At 40.8% G+C, this 16,069-nt stretch overlaps 1 protein-coding gene across 5 annotated transcripts in view; it reads left to right on the forward strand.

The window, feature by feature from the left end:
* The window catches only part of Nadk2 (NAD kinase 2, mitochondrial), a 40,029-nt gene that overhangs the window by 18,498 nt on the left and 5,462 nt on the right, over positions 1-16,069 (forward strand). For 4 of the 5 annotated variants that reach the window (XM_031359943.1, XM_031359945.1, XM_031359947.1 and 1 more), the window contains exons 5-11: positions 755-838; positions 2,368-2,504; positions 7,678-7,756; positions 10,488-10,553; positions 12,075-12,170; positions 14,747-14,802; positions 14,930-14,983. In XM_031359943.1, the coding sequence (XP_031215803.1) occupies positions 755-838; positions 2,368-2,504; positions 7,678-7,756; positions 10,488-10,553; positions 12,075-12,170; positions 14,747-14,802; positions 14,930-14,983 (572 nt within the window). The remainder of the gene's footprint in view (positions 1-754; positions 839-2,367; positions 2,505-7,677; positions 7,757-10,487; positions 10,554-12,074; positions 12,171-14,746; positions 14,803-14,929; positions 14,984-16,069) is intronic. The other variant, XM_031359944.1, reaches the window with a different exon arrangement.

Below are 16,069 nucleotides of genomic sequence, written 5' to 3' on the forward strand. Positions count from 1 at the left end.
TGTGGGATAGATTGATATGAGTTGACTAACATCCTAATCAGGAAAGGGCATCAGGTCCCGTGGAATGAGAATTACAGATGGTTATGAGCCATCCTGCGTGGGTGCTGGGATCTGAACTCTCGTCCTCCCTAAGAGTGGTATATAATCTGAACTGCAGGCCATCTCCGCCTTCGCAAGTACTCATTTTAATTTGTCTTCTGCATTAATCTGGGAATTTCTTGAAGTTCATCTTTATATTCTTTTTCAGAAGGGAAAGGTCCTGTGGAGATCGGCTTTCTCAATTCTTTTGTTTAAGGATATCCTACATGTTCCAGAATGCAGTTCTATTTCATACATTTCACTGTTTGATTCCTCAGAATAACATTGCTGTTGCTAGCTTATCACACATTTAGAAATAAAGAAGCAATCCTAACATGACTTAATCTGAAGTTAACAGTTAAGTAATTTAGAGGATCCCACTTTACCCTTGGGGAGTAGACAGGGTAATTGGCAGCAGAACTTTGTTATTATTTTTAGTTTCATCATAGCGTGGAAACAAATGTTGGTGTAATTCTGATGTGTTAAGGCTGATTGTGGAACATGGTTTGTTCAGTCTTTTTTATTGTTATTGAAAGGACAGATAATTTGTGGCAGACATGAACTCTAGGGTTGAAATTTAGAAAAACTGGTCTCTGAAGCTTGACGTTTAGTGATGCTCTGACTCTTTTCTCCCATACCCATTTCCTCTGCCCGTTGTGCCACCTGAACATCACAGGTCTGAAGGCCACTTATGTCTGCCTGTGCGATACACACATTCCTTCCCCGAAGCCTTGCGGAAGTTCTCTCGTGGTGAATTCAGGTAGGAATTTTGCATTCTTCGCATTTGATTCTTTAATAAATTAATGTATGCTGCTGACATTGTTCAAAGAAGAGGACAAGCAGAAAACTGGAAACTTCATAGTTAACAAAAGTAGCTGTAAACATTCCAGGGGCCAGCCCCAGGTCTCTCCTCATCTTCTCCTAGTTCAGTTAGAACAAAGTAGAGAGAACGTGACAAATGCTACTTCTGTAACTGCCAGTGAGGATTTTAGTCCTTCAGCGAGAACGACCTTACCCCCACCTTTCTTTAGTCTTTTTATTAATACATGTTCTTAGCTTTTAGGAGAGATAGTTGAGGCTGTTTGGTAAAACTGAAGGTTCAGTTTTGTATTTGTACTTTTATGTAGTAATTACTGGAGGACTGTGTGTTTAATCAAACCAGGCTGAGTTCCTAGTGTCTGTGTTAGCTGTGAAGTGTGTTTTAAGCAGTAGCATGGGAATATATTTCACAGAGCTGGAGATATGGGTGGAGGGAGTGCTTGCTGTGAAAGCTTGGGGACCCCAGTTGTGAACTTTCAGCACCCACTTCTAGATTATGGTTTATATCTCTATGGAGTAAATAGCTCACATTTGCTACTTCTTCATCTCTTCATCGCCCTCTTCTTCTTCTTCTTCTTCTTCTTCTTCTTCTTCTTCTTCTTCTTCTTCTTCTTCTTCTTCTTCTTCTTCTTCTTCTTCTTCTTCTTCTTCTCCCTCTTCCTCTTCTTCCTCTTCCTCTTCCTCTTTTTCTTCTTCTTCTTCTTCTTCTTCTTCTTCTTCTTCTTCTTCTTCTTCTTCTTCTTCTTCTTCTTCTTCTCTACCTCTTTCTCCTCTTCTTCCTCCTCTTCTTCCTCCTCTCTTCTTCCTCCTCTCTTCTTCCTCCTCTTCTGTTTCTTCCTCCTCTTCCTCTTCCAAACAAACACCATTTTGAAATTTTGGGGGACTTTGATCTTAAACATTCACCTTGAGGGGGTGCTGTTGGCCTTCTGTGATAGGTTTTGCTGAGCAAATGCATGCTTATGTCTAGCTCCTATGGATTTACTGGGTTATTATTAAGATTTTAATTCAGGTTACCTTGTAGGTTTTATGTAAGCTTATTAGACATTACCAACAACTGGAAAGAGATGCAAATATCCACACACTTTCAGTAGGGACCTGTGGGCTTTAGGTGTCTGTGCTATTGTTTATTCATGAAATAAATAGCTGGGTTTTTTTTTCTTTTCTTTCTTTTGCTTTTTTTTCTTTTCCTTTTCTTTTTTTTTCTTTTCCTTTTTCTTTTTGGCAGGGTCTCCTTATGTAGGTCTGGCTGTCCTGGAACTAGCTATGTAGACTAGGCTGGCCTCAAATTCACAGAGTTCTGCTTACCTCTGCCTCTCTTGTGCTGGTATTAAAGACATGTATAAGCCACTGTGCTCAGCCTATAGTTAGCGTGTCATATACATCTTTCAATTTGCTAAGGTTGTCATAATGTCTAATCCTTAACCTCCATGTATTTGATGTTACCTTAACTTCCCTCTTCTTCACATTCAGGTGGTTATGGAGGCAGAGGATCAGGTTATATCTGGAAGGGACTGGCATAAACCCCTCTCCTGTGGACCTTCATGAACAGCAGCTGAGCTTGAATCAGCACAGCCGAGCCTTTAACATTGAAAGAGTGCATGATGAAAGTAGGTGGCTGGTGCTAGCCTGGGGAGGGCGCTGTTTAATTCCTAAGTTTTGAAGCAATAATTTACATTTCATTTGCTTTTAGTGCCACTAATAACTCTGAAGAAAACACTTTTTGCTGGCTTAATTTTGTTGTGGTTATTGTTGTTGTTCCTATAATTAGAATCTAAAAAATTCGAACATGTTTTAAGATGACTTGTCGTAGGACAGGTTTGAGAACTGGTTGATGAGGGATGAATTATCAGAACCTGGCAGACAGTTGACACTTAGGGAAAGACCTTGACATGTCCAGAGGGAAGTAATAGAAACTGGATGAGTTGGTCTGTAGGCGCTCTCATCCGCGTGTACGTGCTTCTCCCTCTGTGTGTGTACTTCACTCCCTCACTCTCTAGGATTTAAGTGGATTTACTGTAGTTGTCAAATAGAAACTTTCTTGGTGGAAAATTTTGCGCTCTGGCTTTGAGATTTCTGTCTGAAGCAGATTAAGGAGAGTCTGGTGGATGGGAACTTGCAGTTGTTTTCTGTGAGGGTCAAAGTGAATATTCAGCTTTGCTCTAATTTGTGAAATTTTCTTTTGCCATTTTTTAATGTTTTCCATAAACTGTAAAACTTATGAACCATGAAAAACACCAGTATCTTCAAAAGATGGTGAACCTCCTCTTTCTATCAATAGTTGCATCTTCCGAGAGATGTAAAAAAAAACTACCTAGAGATCATACCTAAAAATGAACTATTCACACTTAGTGAGTCGGGGCTCAGGATCTAGATGAACATCTAACTGATGGTTGAGCTGCGAATGGACCTAAACAAATGGCCAAAGAAAAACTACAAGAAAATGTCTCAAAATTTAGGGATAGTAAATTTCTAAAAAAATATGTGTGTGAGTAGAGTGAGTAGGATTTCCAGAGAGGGGTGGGGCCACTGATGCTGCTCTGTGTGTAAGAAGTCTGGAGTCAAGACGGTTTCAGTTTGTAAGTAGTGCATCAGACACTGCTTTTACTACAATCACTACCTTCACGGTTACAGTTAACAGCATGGTAGTGACTGTGTGAGGGACTGTTTTCAAGGGGTTTTGTTAGGATGTGCTTTTAGTAGGTGAGTTTCTAAAGATACTGAGAGCCATTTCAAGGTGTGTGCTTGATGTCGACCTTACATTCTCTTCATGTTAGCAGGAAACACTACCTAGAAAACTTGCATTTGGGATTTAAATACAGAAATAGGTTTGAGACTGTATTTGATGATTTAGCTTTCAATTTAAAAGGAGACTAGAGGGAGCGCCTTTACATCTTTGAACTTGTGTGATGCAGCTTTAAGCTAGTGACATTTTTGCTGTATGTAGTGTGACCTGTCCTTGCCTAAGTTATTCTTGTCATACGTTATAAAAAAGCATTTATTTTTATTACCAGTTCACCTTTAAAATGGAAGGTATGTGGATTTGTTTTCTTTTTAAGTTCTAATTATCTCTTAGTAATTATTTTGCAAACACTTGAGAGGCAGAGGCAGTCGGATCTCTTTGAGTTTGAAGTCTTCTACAAAGTGAATTCCAGGATAGCCAGAGCTACATAAAAGAGAGACCTGTGTGTCATAGTTAGGTTGCTATTGCTATGAAGAGACACCATGACCAGAGCTACTCTTATGAAGGGAAGCAGTTAGTTGGGGTATGTTGTAGAAATTATTTAAATTCTTCTATGCCTTTGGGTATTGAGTTCCAGGATAAACACACACACACATACAGCCCTTGTACTTTTAGTATCCTTAAGCAGCATAGGAGCTGGGCAGCTGCCTATCCTCTGTGCTGTTGGAATCTACTATCTTATCGATAATCCCCAATTATTGCTTACTAGTTATTATGTTTCATCTGGGCAACTCTTAACTCCAGTTGACCAACCTACAGGCCCAGGTTCCTTTATTCCTAACCCATGGTAGCTTCTCCTTCACCCCAAGCCTGTGAAACCTAAACCCCACCTATGTCTCTTCTGCCCAGTTATTGGCTATTGTCATCTTTATTTACCAATCAGAAATAATTTGGGGGCAGGATCACTCAGCATCTACATGTGGACTCTCTTGTCTCTGGGGCACTCTGTCTTTTGGGGGGGGGGTCCCAAAATAAGCATAAGAATACAAGCACCATTAAGCCAACTCACTATATTTCCCCCTTTTTTGTCCAATTAAGAAGACTCTTTATCTTATAGGGACAAACAATACATAATAGGAATTATTTTGAAACAATTACAAAAATTATTATGAATTACCTTTAAAAGTCCAGTCTGTATTTTGTAACTTAGATGAGGGTACTTAACTGTCTATCCTATTGTAATGAGTTTATAATTCTGTACTTAAATCATTTTATATTTTAACTTGTATTAAAATCATCTTTTCAAATCTAGAACATCTTCAATGCTAAACAATTTAAGTTTTTTTTTTGTTTGTTTGTTTTTTTGAGACAGGGACAACTTAAGTTTAATTATGAGACTATAACTGCCTTCAACCCCATCAGAGATCTGAGAAAGGATTAAATATCCCCTGAGTATGCAGGAAGTACAAAGACACAGCTTCCAAAACTGCAGACATGACAGAGACAGCTGACTGCCTGCACAGTCCCCGACATTGGTTATACCATTGGAGCATCTATCTTACAGTTCACAGATTTAGTCTTTACCATCATGGCGGAAAACATGGCAGAGCACAGGCAGGCATGGTGCTGGACAAGGAGCTGCGAGTTCTACATCTTGATCCAAAGGCAGCAGAAGGATATTGTGTACCCCACTGGGCATCACTTGAATATAGGAGACCTTAAAGCCAGCCCCCACAGTGATACACTTCCTACTTATAGTACCACTCCCAGTGGGCCAAGCATTCTAACACATGTGTCAGTGGGGGCCATACCTATTCAAACCAATGCACCCTGTGTCCAAAACAAAACAAACTCCTAAAAACCCCACATGCTATGGAATGGAGTCCATGGATGGAAACTACGTGGATGGCAAGGGCTCATTTACTAAGAGTATCTGCTGAATGTGTGCTTTTAGTTGAACATTTGTGGAGAATCCATGGGGATGAAGATTTTAAAAATTTCATTAATACTTACTTTAAGGAAAAATAATCTAAACAATAAGTTTTTAGCATTGTACATTTGTCAAACTTTCTGTTATGAGACATCTCGAAGGAAATTGGGATAATATGATAGTTAAAATGATTTACGGCCTTGAATGCAATGAAATTTAATTAAGCGAAAAGTCTTTTGAGTCTGGCTGCTTGGCCAGGTGTGGCCAGGACTTGGAATGTCAGGTTCTTTCTGCTGAACTGACAAAGGCAAATAGCAAACGCTTAAAGAACTCTTGGTGTTGTCACAGGATCCCTTTATAGCTGAGAGGGTAGTTCCCCTCAGGAGGTTAAAATCCAGAAGAAAGGAGAAAAATACTATATCCAATGTAATAAACATGTGTGCAGACTTATATAAGAAACAGGTCAGAGGTCGTGTTGGTGATGGTGTGGCTCAGTGTCTAATGTGAATTAATTACTATATTATTGCTGTATAACAAATTACTCCAGTCTTTAGCATTTTAGGCATACATATTTATAACCTCTCAGGATGTGAAGGTCATGATCCAGGGTTCCTTGGGAGGTAACGCTTGAGCTGCTGAGCAGAAGAACAGCAACACTTGAAGATGTGACGGGACTGAAAAAGTCGCTTGCTGTTTCTCATGAGGTTGTAGCAGAAGGCCCAGTTCCAGCCTTAGTCCACAGTGCAGCATGTGAGCTGAGGGGGAGGGCAGAGACATGCATAGCAAGATAGAAGTGCAGTGTCTTTTCTAACCGAGTCTCAGAAGTGGGTGCGCGATCAGAGCATCTGTGCTGCATCTGTTGGAACCCACTTCTGCTGTGACGTAATGGAGGGGCGTGAATCCTGGGCAGGTGGGGTGACTATGTCGCTGCGATGGACTCGGTGAGTGTTGACTTAGAAGAAGTGTGTAAGGAAGGGACAAGTAAACTTTTGCCATGTTTATCCTGTGGGAGACACTTTACTCCAGTCCTGCTGCTGGTGACGTGGCAGGGAGAAGGGGGGATGTGGCTTGCATTTTCAGTTAAGAATTGATAAAGGACAAAAAGTAAAGGGATCTCTTTAAAGGTGACAAGATCAAGTTTAACTCTCCCAATTCTGAGAGTGCTTGCGGGATTTTCTATTGTAGTGATAGAAAACACTTACTTAATAGTATAGATTAAACAAAACATGGGGATTCTTGCAGATCTCCAAGGAAGATGTGCTAATGTTTTTCTAATGTTGACATTTCTAAATATGTTTTTGAAGTTTTTCCAATTGAAAAAACACTGCTGTTCCCCTCCCCTCCTCTCTCCCCTCCTTCCTCCCCTCCTCCCTCCTCTTCCTCCCTCCCCTCCCCTTCCCTTCCTTTTCTTTCCTTAATACTTTTTTCTATCTGAGGATTAGAACATTTTTCCTTCTCTTCCTCCACACCCTCACTTTTTACCCCTTCCTTTTTATTTTTCAAGTTCATGGCCTCATTTTTCATTAATGGTTGTTATGTGCATATATATATGGATATGCATGCCTATATATGACCTACTCAGTCTGCTGCATGCTACTTGCATGTGAATTTTTGGCAGATCACTTGGTATGGATAACCAGCTGCTGTTTAGGTCCCTGGCTAAGAGTCCTTTGCTCTTGGTGGCCTGTGGTTCTCTGTGTAGGCTTGGGGCATTGTGGGCTTTTCCTTGTCCACCTTGGATGTCTGTAGTTGTGCTTTGTGGGCTTTTCCTTGATGTCTGTAGCTTCCCTGTTCAGGTCATGATCGCACAGCCATGTTGTAGGTGTACCTTCTGACATTGTTAGATCTTTCTGGGTTGATCACCAGCTGAGCCACGGAAGTAATTGTGACCTAAATGCAAGGTCTGCTTCTCCCAGGTGCTCAGTCTGTTCCTTCTCTAAAGCTTTCCAGGCGAAACTTCCTAGTACTTGGAGAAGGACTAAAGTGTATTTGGAGAGGCAGAAGTTTGGTTTGTTGGTATAGGCCAGGTGGCTTAGGTATATCTTCCGAGTAGTTCAAGATGATTGTGTTAGTTATAGTAAAGAATACGATGGTTTTAAAGCTGTAGAGTTTTGTGAACTTTTTATTTTAATAGTTCTAAAATTCAAGGCTCTCTCACCTTCTACTGCAGGGTCGGAGGCGTCAGGACCTCAGCTTCTGCCGGTGAGAGCGCTCAATGAAGTCTTCATTGGGGAGAGCTTGTCATCCAGGTACCTTGTAGCTCATGATCTTGAATGTGGAATTCAGTAATTTCTGCAACCTGGCTTGTAGAAATAGTAATACTTATAATGACATAAGTAGGAAATTATTTCCAAAGCCATAATGCATACTGAGAACTATGGAAATAGAATAGTGTATGAGAAAAAGTTTGAGAAGCTTGAAATTCAATAGTTCCCTGAGTCCTTACTGCACTGCCCTCTGGGCCGTCATCAGAGTGAGGATCTCTAAAGGCCTGGGGATTCAGGCACTAGGCTTACATTTGCAGGTGATTTCTAGGTGGTCTGTATTAAAATCCCTTTTCTAAAACTCAGTATTTGCACATTTCTATACCCCAGCTGCTCAGGAGGCTCCTACAGTTTTGTTAGAATGCAAGGCAACGGAGCTTGAGGTTATGGCTCGGGTAACAGTGCAAACCTATCTTCCTCCTGGCATTTTCCACCCTCCCTCTTCCCCTCCCCTTCCTCTCCCCTGGCACAACATAGTGAAAACCTCTCTTGCACATATGTATGCTCACACACACACACACACACACAAACACAAGACAGAGTTTTCTCTTAGACCACAAACATCTCTCCCCCTCTTCTCTCACATAAAGACACATGCACAAGATGAGACAAATGTGTCTAGTTGTTGGTGTTTTAAAACTGACTTGCTTATTTGCTCATTTATCTATAGGATAGGATCCAATTATGAATCACATTTTCCATTTCACTGTTGTGGCCTTTGCTTATACAATTAATAATAATTCCTTAGTCTCACTCACTTTTGCCATGTGTGGCACTAATACTTTTGACTAGTTGAGCTGGTTGGTTTCAGGACATCCCTTATTTTATGTCTGCATGATGTTTACTGCATACGCGCCAAGTTAAGGTGTTTTTGACCCTGCTTTGTAGTTGTTCTGTGTTTAGTGTGACCATAAGGCAAGTGTATCGACAGTTCAAGGTTACTGCCTTGATGAAGGGCTGGGGTTAATCTCAGTGGCAGAGTGCTTGCCTTTCAGACTGTAATTCACAGTAGTGCATGCACATGCACAAGTAGATACAACTAGTGCTAGCTATACATAGTTTATACTCTACTACTGAGAAATGAGGTTTTTGAAATACCAATATTTTTTCCCAATCTTTAAAACAACATGGTTGCTCCCTGTAAAATAACCACTGTTAAATAAACTTAGTCCCACTGTAGTACATTACACTTAGTTTCCCCATTTTATAGATTGTATAAATTAGGTGTAGACTGGAGCTGAGTTCATCTACAACATTGCTACTAGAACCACACAACTCTCTGAGAGCCATGTTATTGAGTGTCTAGTTGTATCTTATGGACCATTGCTAGTTCTCCTAATTGCAGGTCATATCCTTTCATAAGGAGTTTACGATGAGAGAGATTTGCCTACTTACAGTGACTTCTACATTCCAGCTAGTACTAAGTAAATCATCTTATTATAAATCCAGTTTACATTAAAATGGTGATGACTAATGAGGCAGAATTATTTGAACAATCCTTTTGAATTATTGTGGTTATTTTATTGTATGTAATAATAATATAGTGTGCTAGGGGGCTGTAATCGGGATGTTAGGTGAATAAATAAATAAACTAATGGAAAGGAAAGAAAACTTTGTGAGCCAGTTACATGACATGTATAAGTCACTAGGGATACAATGGTATGTATAGAGAAGGTAATAGTATATTAACATTTTGGAGATTAGTACAAATATTTAAAATTTTAGAATATTGTTTCAAGAAGTAAAGTATTTACAGAGAATTTATAAAATACTTAAGTGAAAAATGTATTTTAACATAGTAAGAAATATGATCTGTCAGTTCAGAAAGTTTTGTCTCATGCTGCATGTCAGCTTTTACACAACATAGAGATGATGATAGATTTTGTGATTATAGGAGAGAGGAGAGGATGAGAAAGGCACCAGACAGCATCCATTAAATTAGAAAACTCTGTGAATCCGTGTTTCCTGTGGGAAGCCATTTGTGGCTTCCTTTACTGTGTTTGTAGAGGTGTGGCTAGCTGCAGAGAGCTGCCGCCTGTATGGCTGCACACTTGGTGTCTGCTGTACAGGAGGAGAGAAATTGGCACCAGATGACAGCCAGGGTCAGCCTCCCAGGGCGATGTCTGCTGCTGCTGCTGCTTTCGCTCTTACGGCTCTCCTTAGACCTTCAGTAAGATAAGCAAGCAGATTCACTTTGGAGGTGGTTGAACAAAGTGTGAGTCTTATGAAGGCTTTCGGGCTTATTTTTAAAGACTCTGACCAGATCCTTAGACAGACAGAGCATGAACACAGTGTCTGTTGTCTGTTGAGCTGTGTGTATTGTATTCTCTTACTTAGTGCTCACAGCAGCCCCTGGAGGAAGGTGGCTGTATTTATCAGTGAGAGCCGTGAGTTCCAGAAGGGTCAGATAATTTGCAAAGATCTCATAATTATGAAACAAAACTATTCCTTGAGCTTGAGATTCCTGATCCCAGGGCTGTGGTGAGGTTGTTCCTGATCCCAGGGCTGTGGTGAGGTTGTCCCTGATCCCAGGGCTGTGGCGAGGTTGTCCCTGATCCCAGGGCTGTGGCGAGGTTGTACCGTGCTCCGGAACCTTCCTCGCTTGCTTGGAAGATGTGGAGGGCAGCAGTGCTTTCCCTGCCTCAGTTTTGATGTTCTCACATTGAAGAACATTTTAAAAGCCCATGTTTTTTCTTTTCTGTCTGTTCTAACCTAGAATGCCTTATTGTTGGGCTGTAGCAGTGGACAATTTAAGAAGAAATATACCCAATCTAAAGGGACTGTGAGTTTGTTTTGCTGCCTTAAAAATAATTTTTCTTGAACAAAAATCTTGTGAATTAACTAATCCCAATTGACCTGCATGTAAAATGACACTAAATTTGCTCATCGTTTGGGCTCCACGCCTCTCACCTGGCTACCGTCCTCTCCCACTTAACTTCTGATCCTCTCTGCTCTCACTCCTCATTTCCGCTTCCTTCTAGCACAGTAGCAGACATGGCTGGGAGTGTGGCTGCCTTGTCTGTGCATAATAGGCTTCTAATGTGCTTTTCCGAGGAAGAAATAATTGACCTGTGAAATAAATTAAAGATGAATTGTAGGCCTGTTGTCCTTTATAAAGAACAGTAATGAAAAAAAATGAAAAGAAGTTACATCACGTAAAACTCATTAAGAACTTGGAGAAGTTGAAGGAGTTAGACTGGAATTACTCTAGTGTTAGTGTGTGCAGGTACGTTTAACAACCTCTCTTGAAAACCTGTATTTTATTAAGATTTCAACTTTTTTTTTTTTTTGGTTTTTTCAAGACAGGGTTTCTCTGTATAGCCCTGGCTGTATTGGAACTCACTCTGTAGACCAGACTGGCCTCGAACTCAGAAATCTGCCTGCCTGTGCCTCTCAAGTGCTGGGATTAAAGGCGTGCGCCACCACCGCCCAGCAGATTTCAACTTCTTAATTTGTTAAAGAAACAGTGTTTCTCAGTGACACCATTATTTTAAGATAGAGTTTACACAGTAGGGTTTTACATATTTCAGAAGTTCTTTCTGTCATCCACTCTTTGTTTAAAGAATAGTGTCATGTTTGCTGGTGTCATAAAACTCATTTGATTTCATATTTATGGAATATTCTAAATGTCAATTGTTCAAGAAATAATATTTCTGATTTTTTTTTTTTTAAGACAGGGTTTCCCTGTTTAAGCCCTGGCTGTCCTGGAACTCACTCTGTAGACCAGGCTGGCCTCAAACTCAGAAATCTACCTGCCTCTGCCTCCCAAGTGCTGGGATTAAAGGTGTGCATCACCACTGCCCAGTGATATTTCTGATTTTACTTTTAGTTTTGTCTGCTGGTATAGAGTTGGTTGAGAATTTTCTTTATGGTTTTATCTGTTAGCCCACTACTATTTAAAATGGTATACTAGCATATGGCTTAAATAAGAGTTTAGCACAAAGAATTAGGTATAGAAGAAACAGGTGTCGAGAAGGTCACCCACCTAAGAATGAAATTGATTGTTTGAATTCTGAAAGGAGGCGCTGCATTAGGTCCCATGAGAGCATCACTGATTAGAACTGTATGAGCCCTGTCTGCAACACTAATGTTTTGATAGGAAGGAGTATGTAGATCAGGAAGCCATGGAGAAAAGCAAACGGGTTTCCTTCTAATTTTTTCACATAATCAGGACTGGAATTAGCATGGCGATGTCTATGCCTGCCAAGTCAAATGTCTTGGTCAAGCTGATTTACTTAAATTTCATGAGCTTTGAAGGCCTCATACGGCTCAGTGAACACAGTTTTCTGTTTTCAATTCCTAGGGCTTCCTACTATGAAATTTCAGTTGATGATGGCCCGTGGGAGAAGCAGAAGAGTTCAGGGCTCAATTTGTGCACTGGAACAGGATCAAAGGCCTGGTGAGTAGCGTGGGATGCCACCTGTCAAGGTGTGTGAACTCATTTCAGCAACAAAATGTATGTTCTATCCTGTGTGGGTGTGTCCGCGTTCTCTCAGGTGCAGGGCAGCACTCATGGATCTGCAATTCAGAGCTCATCTGCCTGTCTGCAGGGTTTTCCCAGTCTTCACGCATTGTTTGCCTCCACCACTAACCACCCAGACTCTGCTTCTAGAGGAAAAACATTAATTCCCCAGTTCTCAATCTCTTCTTTTCCTTCGCTCTCCCCTCTGCACACACCAGTCCAGGTCTTTGCCCTTCCCAAACCGGTGCCAGCTTTCTCAGCTTCGGCTGCTGCTGCTTGGGTCTGGGCGTCATTGTTTTTTGGTAGATATTCTTTGTGCCTCCTTTTCTCCTGGCTGTCAGCCAGACCTGATTACCAACAGAATAATCGTGGTAAAGTGCAGAATGCTATTTCTAAACACATGCAGAGAGTGCGCATTGTCTGCTTCAACCCTGGCCAGGGCTGTGTACAGACAGCTTGGTCTGACCCGCATATCCTGGCAAGTGTGCCATGGCCATCGTTTTCTTTCTCTGTGCCTGAGCCCTCACTCTACCCATCAGCACTCTGAGGACACTGCAGCCTGCTTGTCATTCTCCGCACGCACCTTGCTCTCCTTTAGCTTTTGTTTTTGTTCATCTTCTTGCTCTGGATTTCTGAATACTCTACTTTCCATCCAGTGTGAATGCATCCAGGCTTCAAGTGCCATTCTCTGTAGGTTTCTTTTCATAAGCACAATGGTGGCTCCCTTTATCCTTCAGCACCTTCTCTCGGAGCTGGCAGAGCAGTTACTAAGCTAACACGCCGAAAAAGAGCTTTGGGCTTTTTGAGGCCTTTGAAAGGGTGCCTAGTGTTTTTGTTTTCCACTTGTTCAAGTTTTGTGTGTAGCAGGGTATAGTGCCTAGTACATATTTATTCAGATCTTTCTTAAATAAATGGATGCTCTCAAAAAACAGCAACACACAATGTTAGTTTAGTTCTTAGCTGTATGTTGTAGCAAGCCTAAAATCCCAGCACTTGAGAGGCTGAGGTAAGAGGATGATAGTTTGAAGCCCTTGGGAGCTCTGTAGTAAGGCTCTGCCTCAAAATATAAGATAAAATAAAATAGAATTCTCCTCTGTCAAATGTCACTCTTAGGTTGTGCTTGTGTGATGTCATTTGTGCTATTTGTCATAGGCATTGTTTCACTTTGTTCATGAGCCAGGCTGGCAGCATGACTCAGTGCATGAAGCACTTGCCAAGCTCACCACAACCAGAGTTTAGTCCCCAGGGCTCATATGGTGGAAGAAGAGAACTCCCAAAAGTTACTACCTGACTTTCGTGTGCATGACAATGAATGCACTTCCCATCCTCTCTCCCACCCCTCAAATAAAAAAAATAATTGTAAAAATTATATCATCTGATAAGTTGCAAAATTAGTTTTTAACCATCTCATAAGTGTGAACATGAGCAGGCTTCACTGATCATGGAAATATCTTTTCAACTGAAAATGATAAGCACATCTGTTGAAGTCCAAAGTGAGAATTAGAAATGGTCCCTGGGAATCTTTCCTTTTTCTTCCACAGCATTCTCTGTGAGAAAGGACATAATATTGTAATTCGAGTACAGGTTGAGAGTTAGAGATTAATAAACCACTTAGTAGTTTCACCATGTGACAGGAAAGATTAGGATTCTGTTTCTTCATCTTGTCTTATGATTGTTGATGGAGAGAAAAGTTTATCTGACCTTGGCTTTTGTTGTGAATGTGAATTGGGTGGGAATGTGAGACTCAGAGTAGGCTCTAAAGAACCCCAGGATAACAGAAAACTCCCAGTCTTAGTGGTCTAGTACATTACAGCTCATCAGAGTCCATGTGGGCATTCCTAGTGGACAGCTAGCTCTCCTTTAGTCGCTCTGCAGGCATTGTATTGAGCTGTAGGAGGGGCACTATGGACTGTCCCCTTGGGGGCTGGTGAGCCAGGCTCGAGGATGTTGACCACTTGGATTCCCTGACGTAGTACTTAGTGGCATGGTTATACAGTGAGGGGGCTAAAGTGTGAAATCTACCCATGTATATGCGGGCTGAAAAGTGTTTGAAGAAAGCTCATCTTTGCATATCTAGACATTTTCCCACTGGAGTAGGACATAGCAACTGCATGCAGTACTTAGCAAGTGATTGTCCCTTCCCCTCAGTCATGTTAATGTGATACATGTTTGTACCCTGTAGACTGGCATTGGCTAGCTTCTTAAGACAGCTTTCAGTCTGCATTATACGTGGAAATGGAATCTGTGGAGGTACACTTCAGTTCTTACCCAGTTTATCAAATTAGGATTCTTTGTGGAACTGAGCAACAGGTTAATTTCCAGTTGCAGCTTCTGTATTCCCATCAAGAATAAGGAGACTTTCCCTCATACCCACAGCAATGTATTTTTTTTAATCACTAATTTGTAGTTGTCTCAATTTTAAGAATTCTTTATATGTTAAGTACATCATACATTTCCCACTTTTAGTGTGCTTTTAGGACAAAAACAAGAATTATGTGTTTGCTTCTTTCTAGGTCATTCAATATTAACAGGGTTGCAGCACAGGCTGTTGAGGACGTTTTAAATATTGGTGAGTACTGAAGCAGCTGCTGTATACTGTGGAGGTATTTTGTACTGTGTAATGGGCATGCTGTGTATTTGTGTTGTCTGATTTATAATATGAGACTGAAGCTTTCCCATCTTCCCTCTGTCAACAGCAAGACGACAAGGAAATCTGACCCTTCCATTGAACAAAGAATTGGTAGAAAAAGGTTGGTACCATATGGTGTTGGTTACAAATAGCTTATTTCTGTCAGCTTTGAGAAAGAACAATATTATGAACATCTGCTTAATTAGATGGTACAACACTGTCCTGTTAAATACGGCTAAAAAAGTAACTTTAAAGCAGGGTTTCCAAGAAAAAGCTTTTAAATTACATTCTTATTTATTTATTTATTTATTTCTTGTGAACACACACACATACACACGCGAGCACGCACGTTCATGGTGCTTGTGGATCAGAGCACAGCTTACAGAGGTTGGTTCTTTTATCTTTTGGAGGTAGGAGGATGGCTGCCTCCTGTGGATTTGAATTGAAGTCATTAGGTTTGATGGCAAGTATCTACCTGTGAGCCATCTTGCCTATCCCAGTGCTAGAGTTTATACTGTCACTTGTGTTTACCATGAGATACAGCCCATGCCACATTACCGCAACTCTAAGTACTCTCTGGGTGATAGGATGCGTATGGGCGTGTTTTAAATCGGAAACGAATATTTAAATTCACATGTAGGTTTTTCCTTAGTCATGGTCCAGATTTTCATGATATTAACACTATCAAATTGGTTCTGCTTATTTTCAGTTTGAGACTTATAGTAATGGCTCATCAGTTGGCATTCACACTAAAATGGTATCAAGGAAAGGAAATTGGCACCTGCAATTTTCTGTTATATAACTTAGATTAAGAATCATGAGAACTAAATAAAGATAGATGTGGTGGGTACTGAGTGTCCTGGCTACCCTTGGGGCATACATGAATACATGAATCAGGTAATCACCTTGTGTGTGCCTTATATACAGATGTCAGGAGCCCCAAAACAGTAAACATAGTACAGCGAAAATTTGTATAATTTCTACTGAAGTGCACCCAGAATACAGAGGTGGCCTTTCATTTGATAATGTGTAAAGGCTTTGCTGAGTGGGTGCTTCTTTGCAGATTGAGCTATCTGTCTATGGAAGCCAGCAGGTCGGTGGTAGTTGCTGTCACAGGTGGTCCCAGAACCTCTCTTTGGAAGTTTCTTTCAAAGCTAGCACATTTTCTATTTTACTTTTGTTGTAGGTTAGATTCCCTGCCCCCCCC

This window comes from Mastomys coucha, unplaced genomic scaffold, assembly GCF_008632895.1.
Source record: "Mastomys coucha isolate ucsf_1 unplaced genomic scaffold, UCSF_Mcou_1 pScaffold8, whole genome shotgun sequence".
Taxonomy (NCBI): Eukaryota; Metazoa; Chordata; class Mammalia; order Rodentia; family Muridae; genus Mastomys; species Mastomys coucha.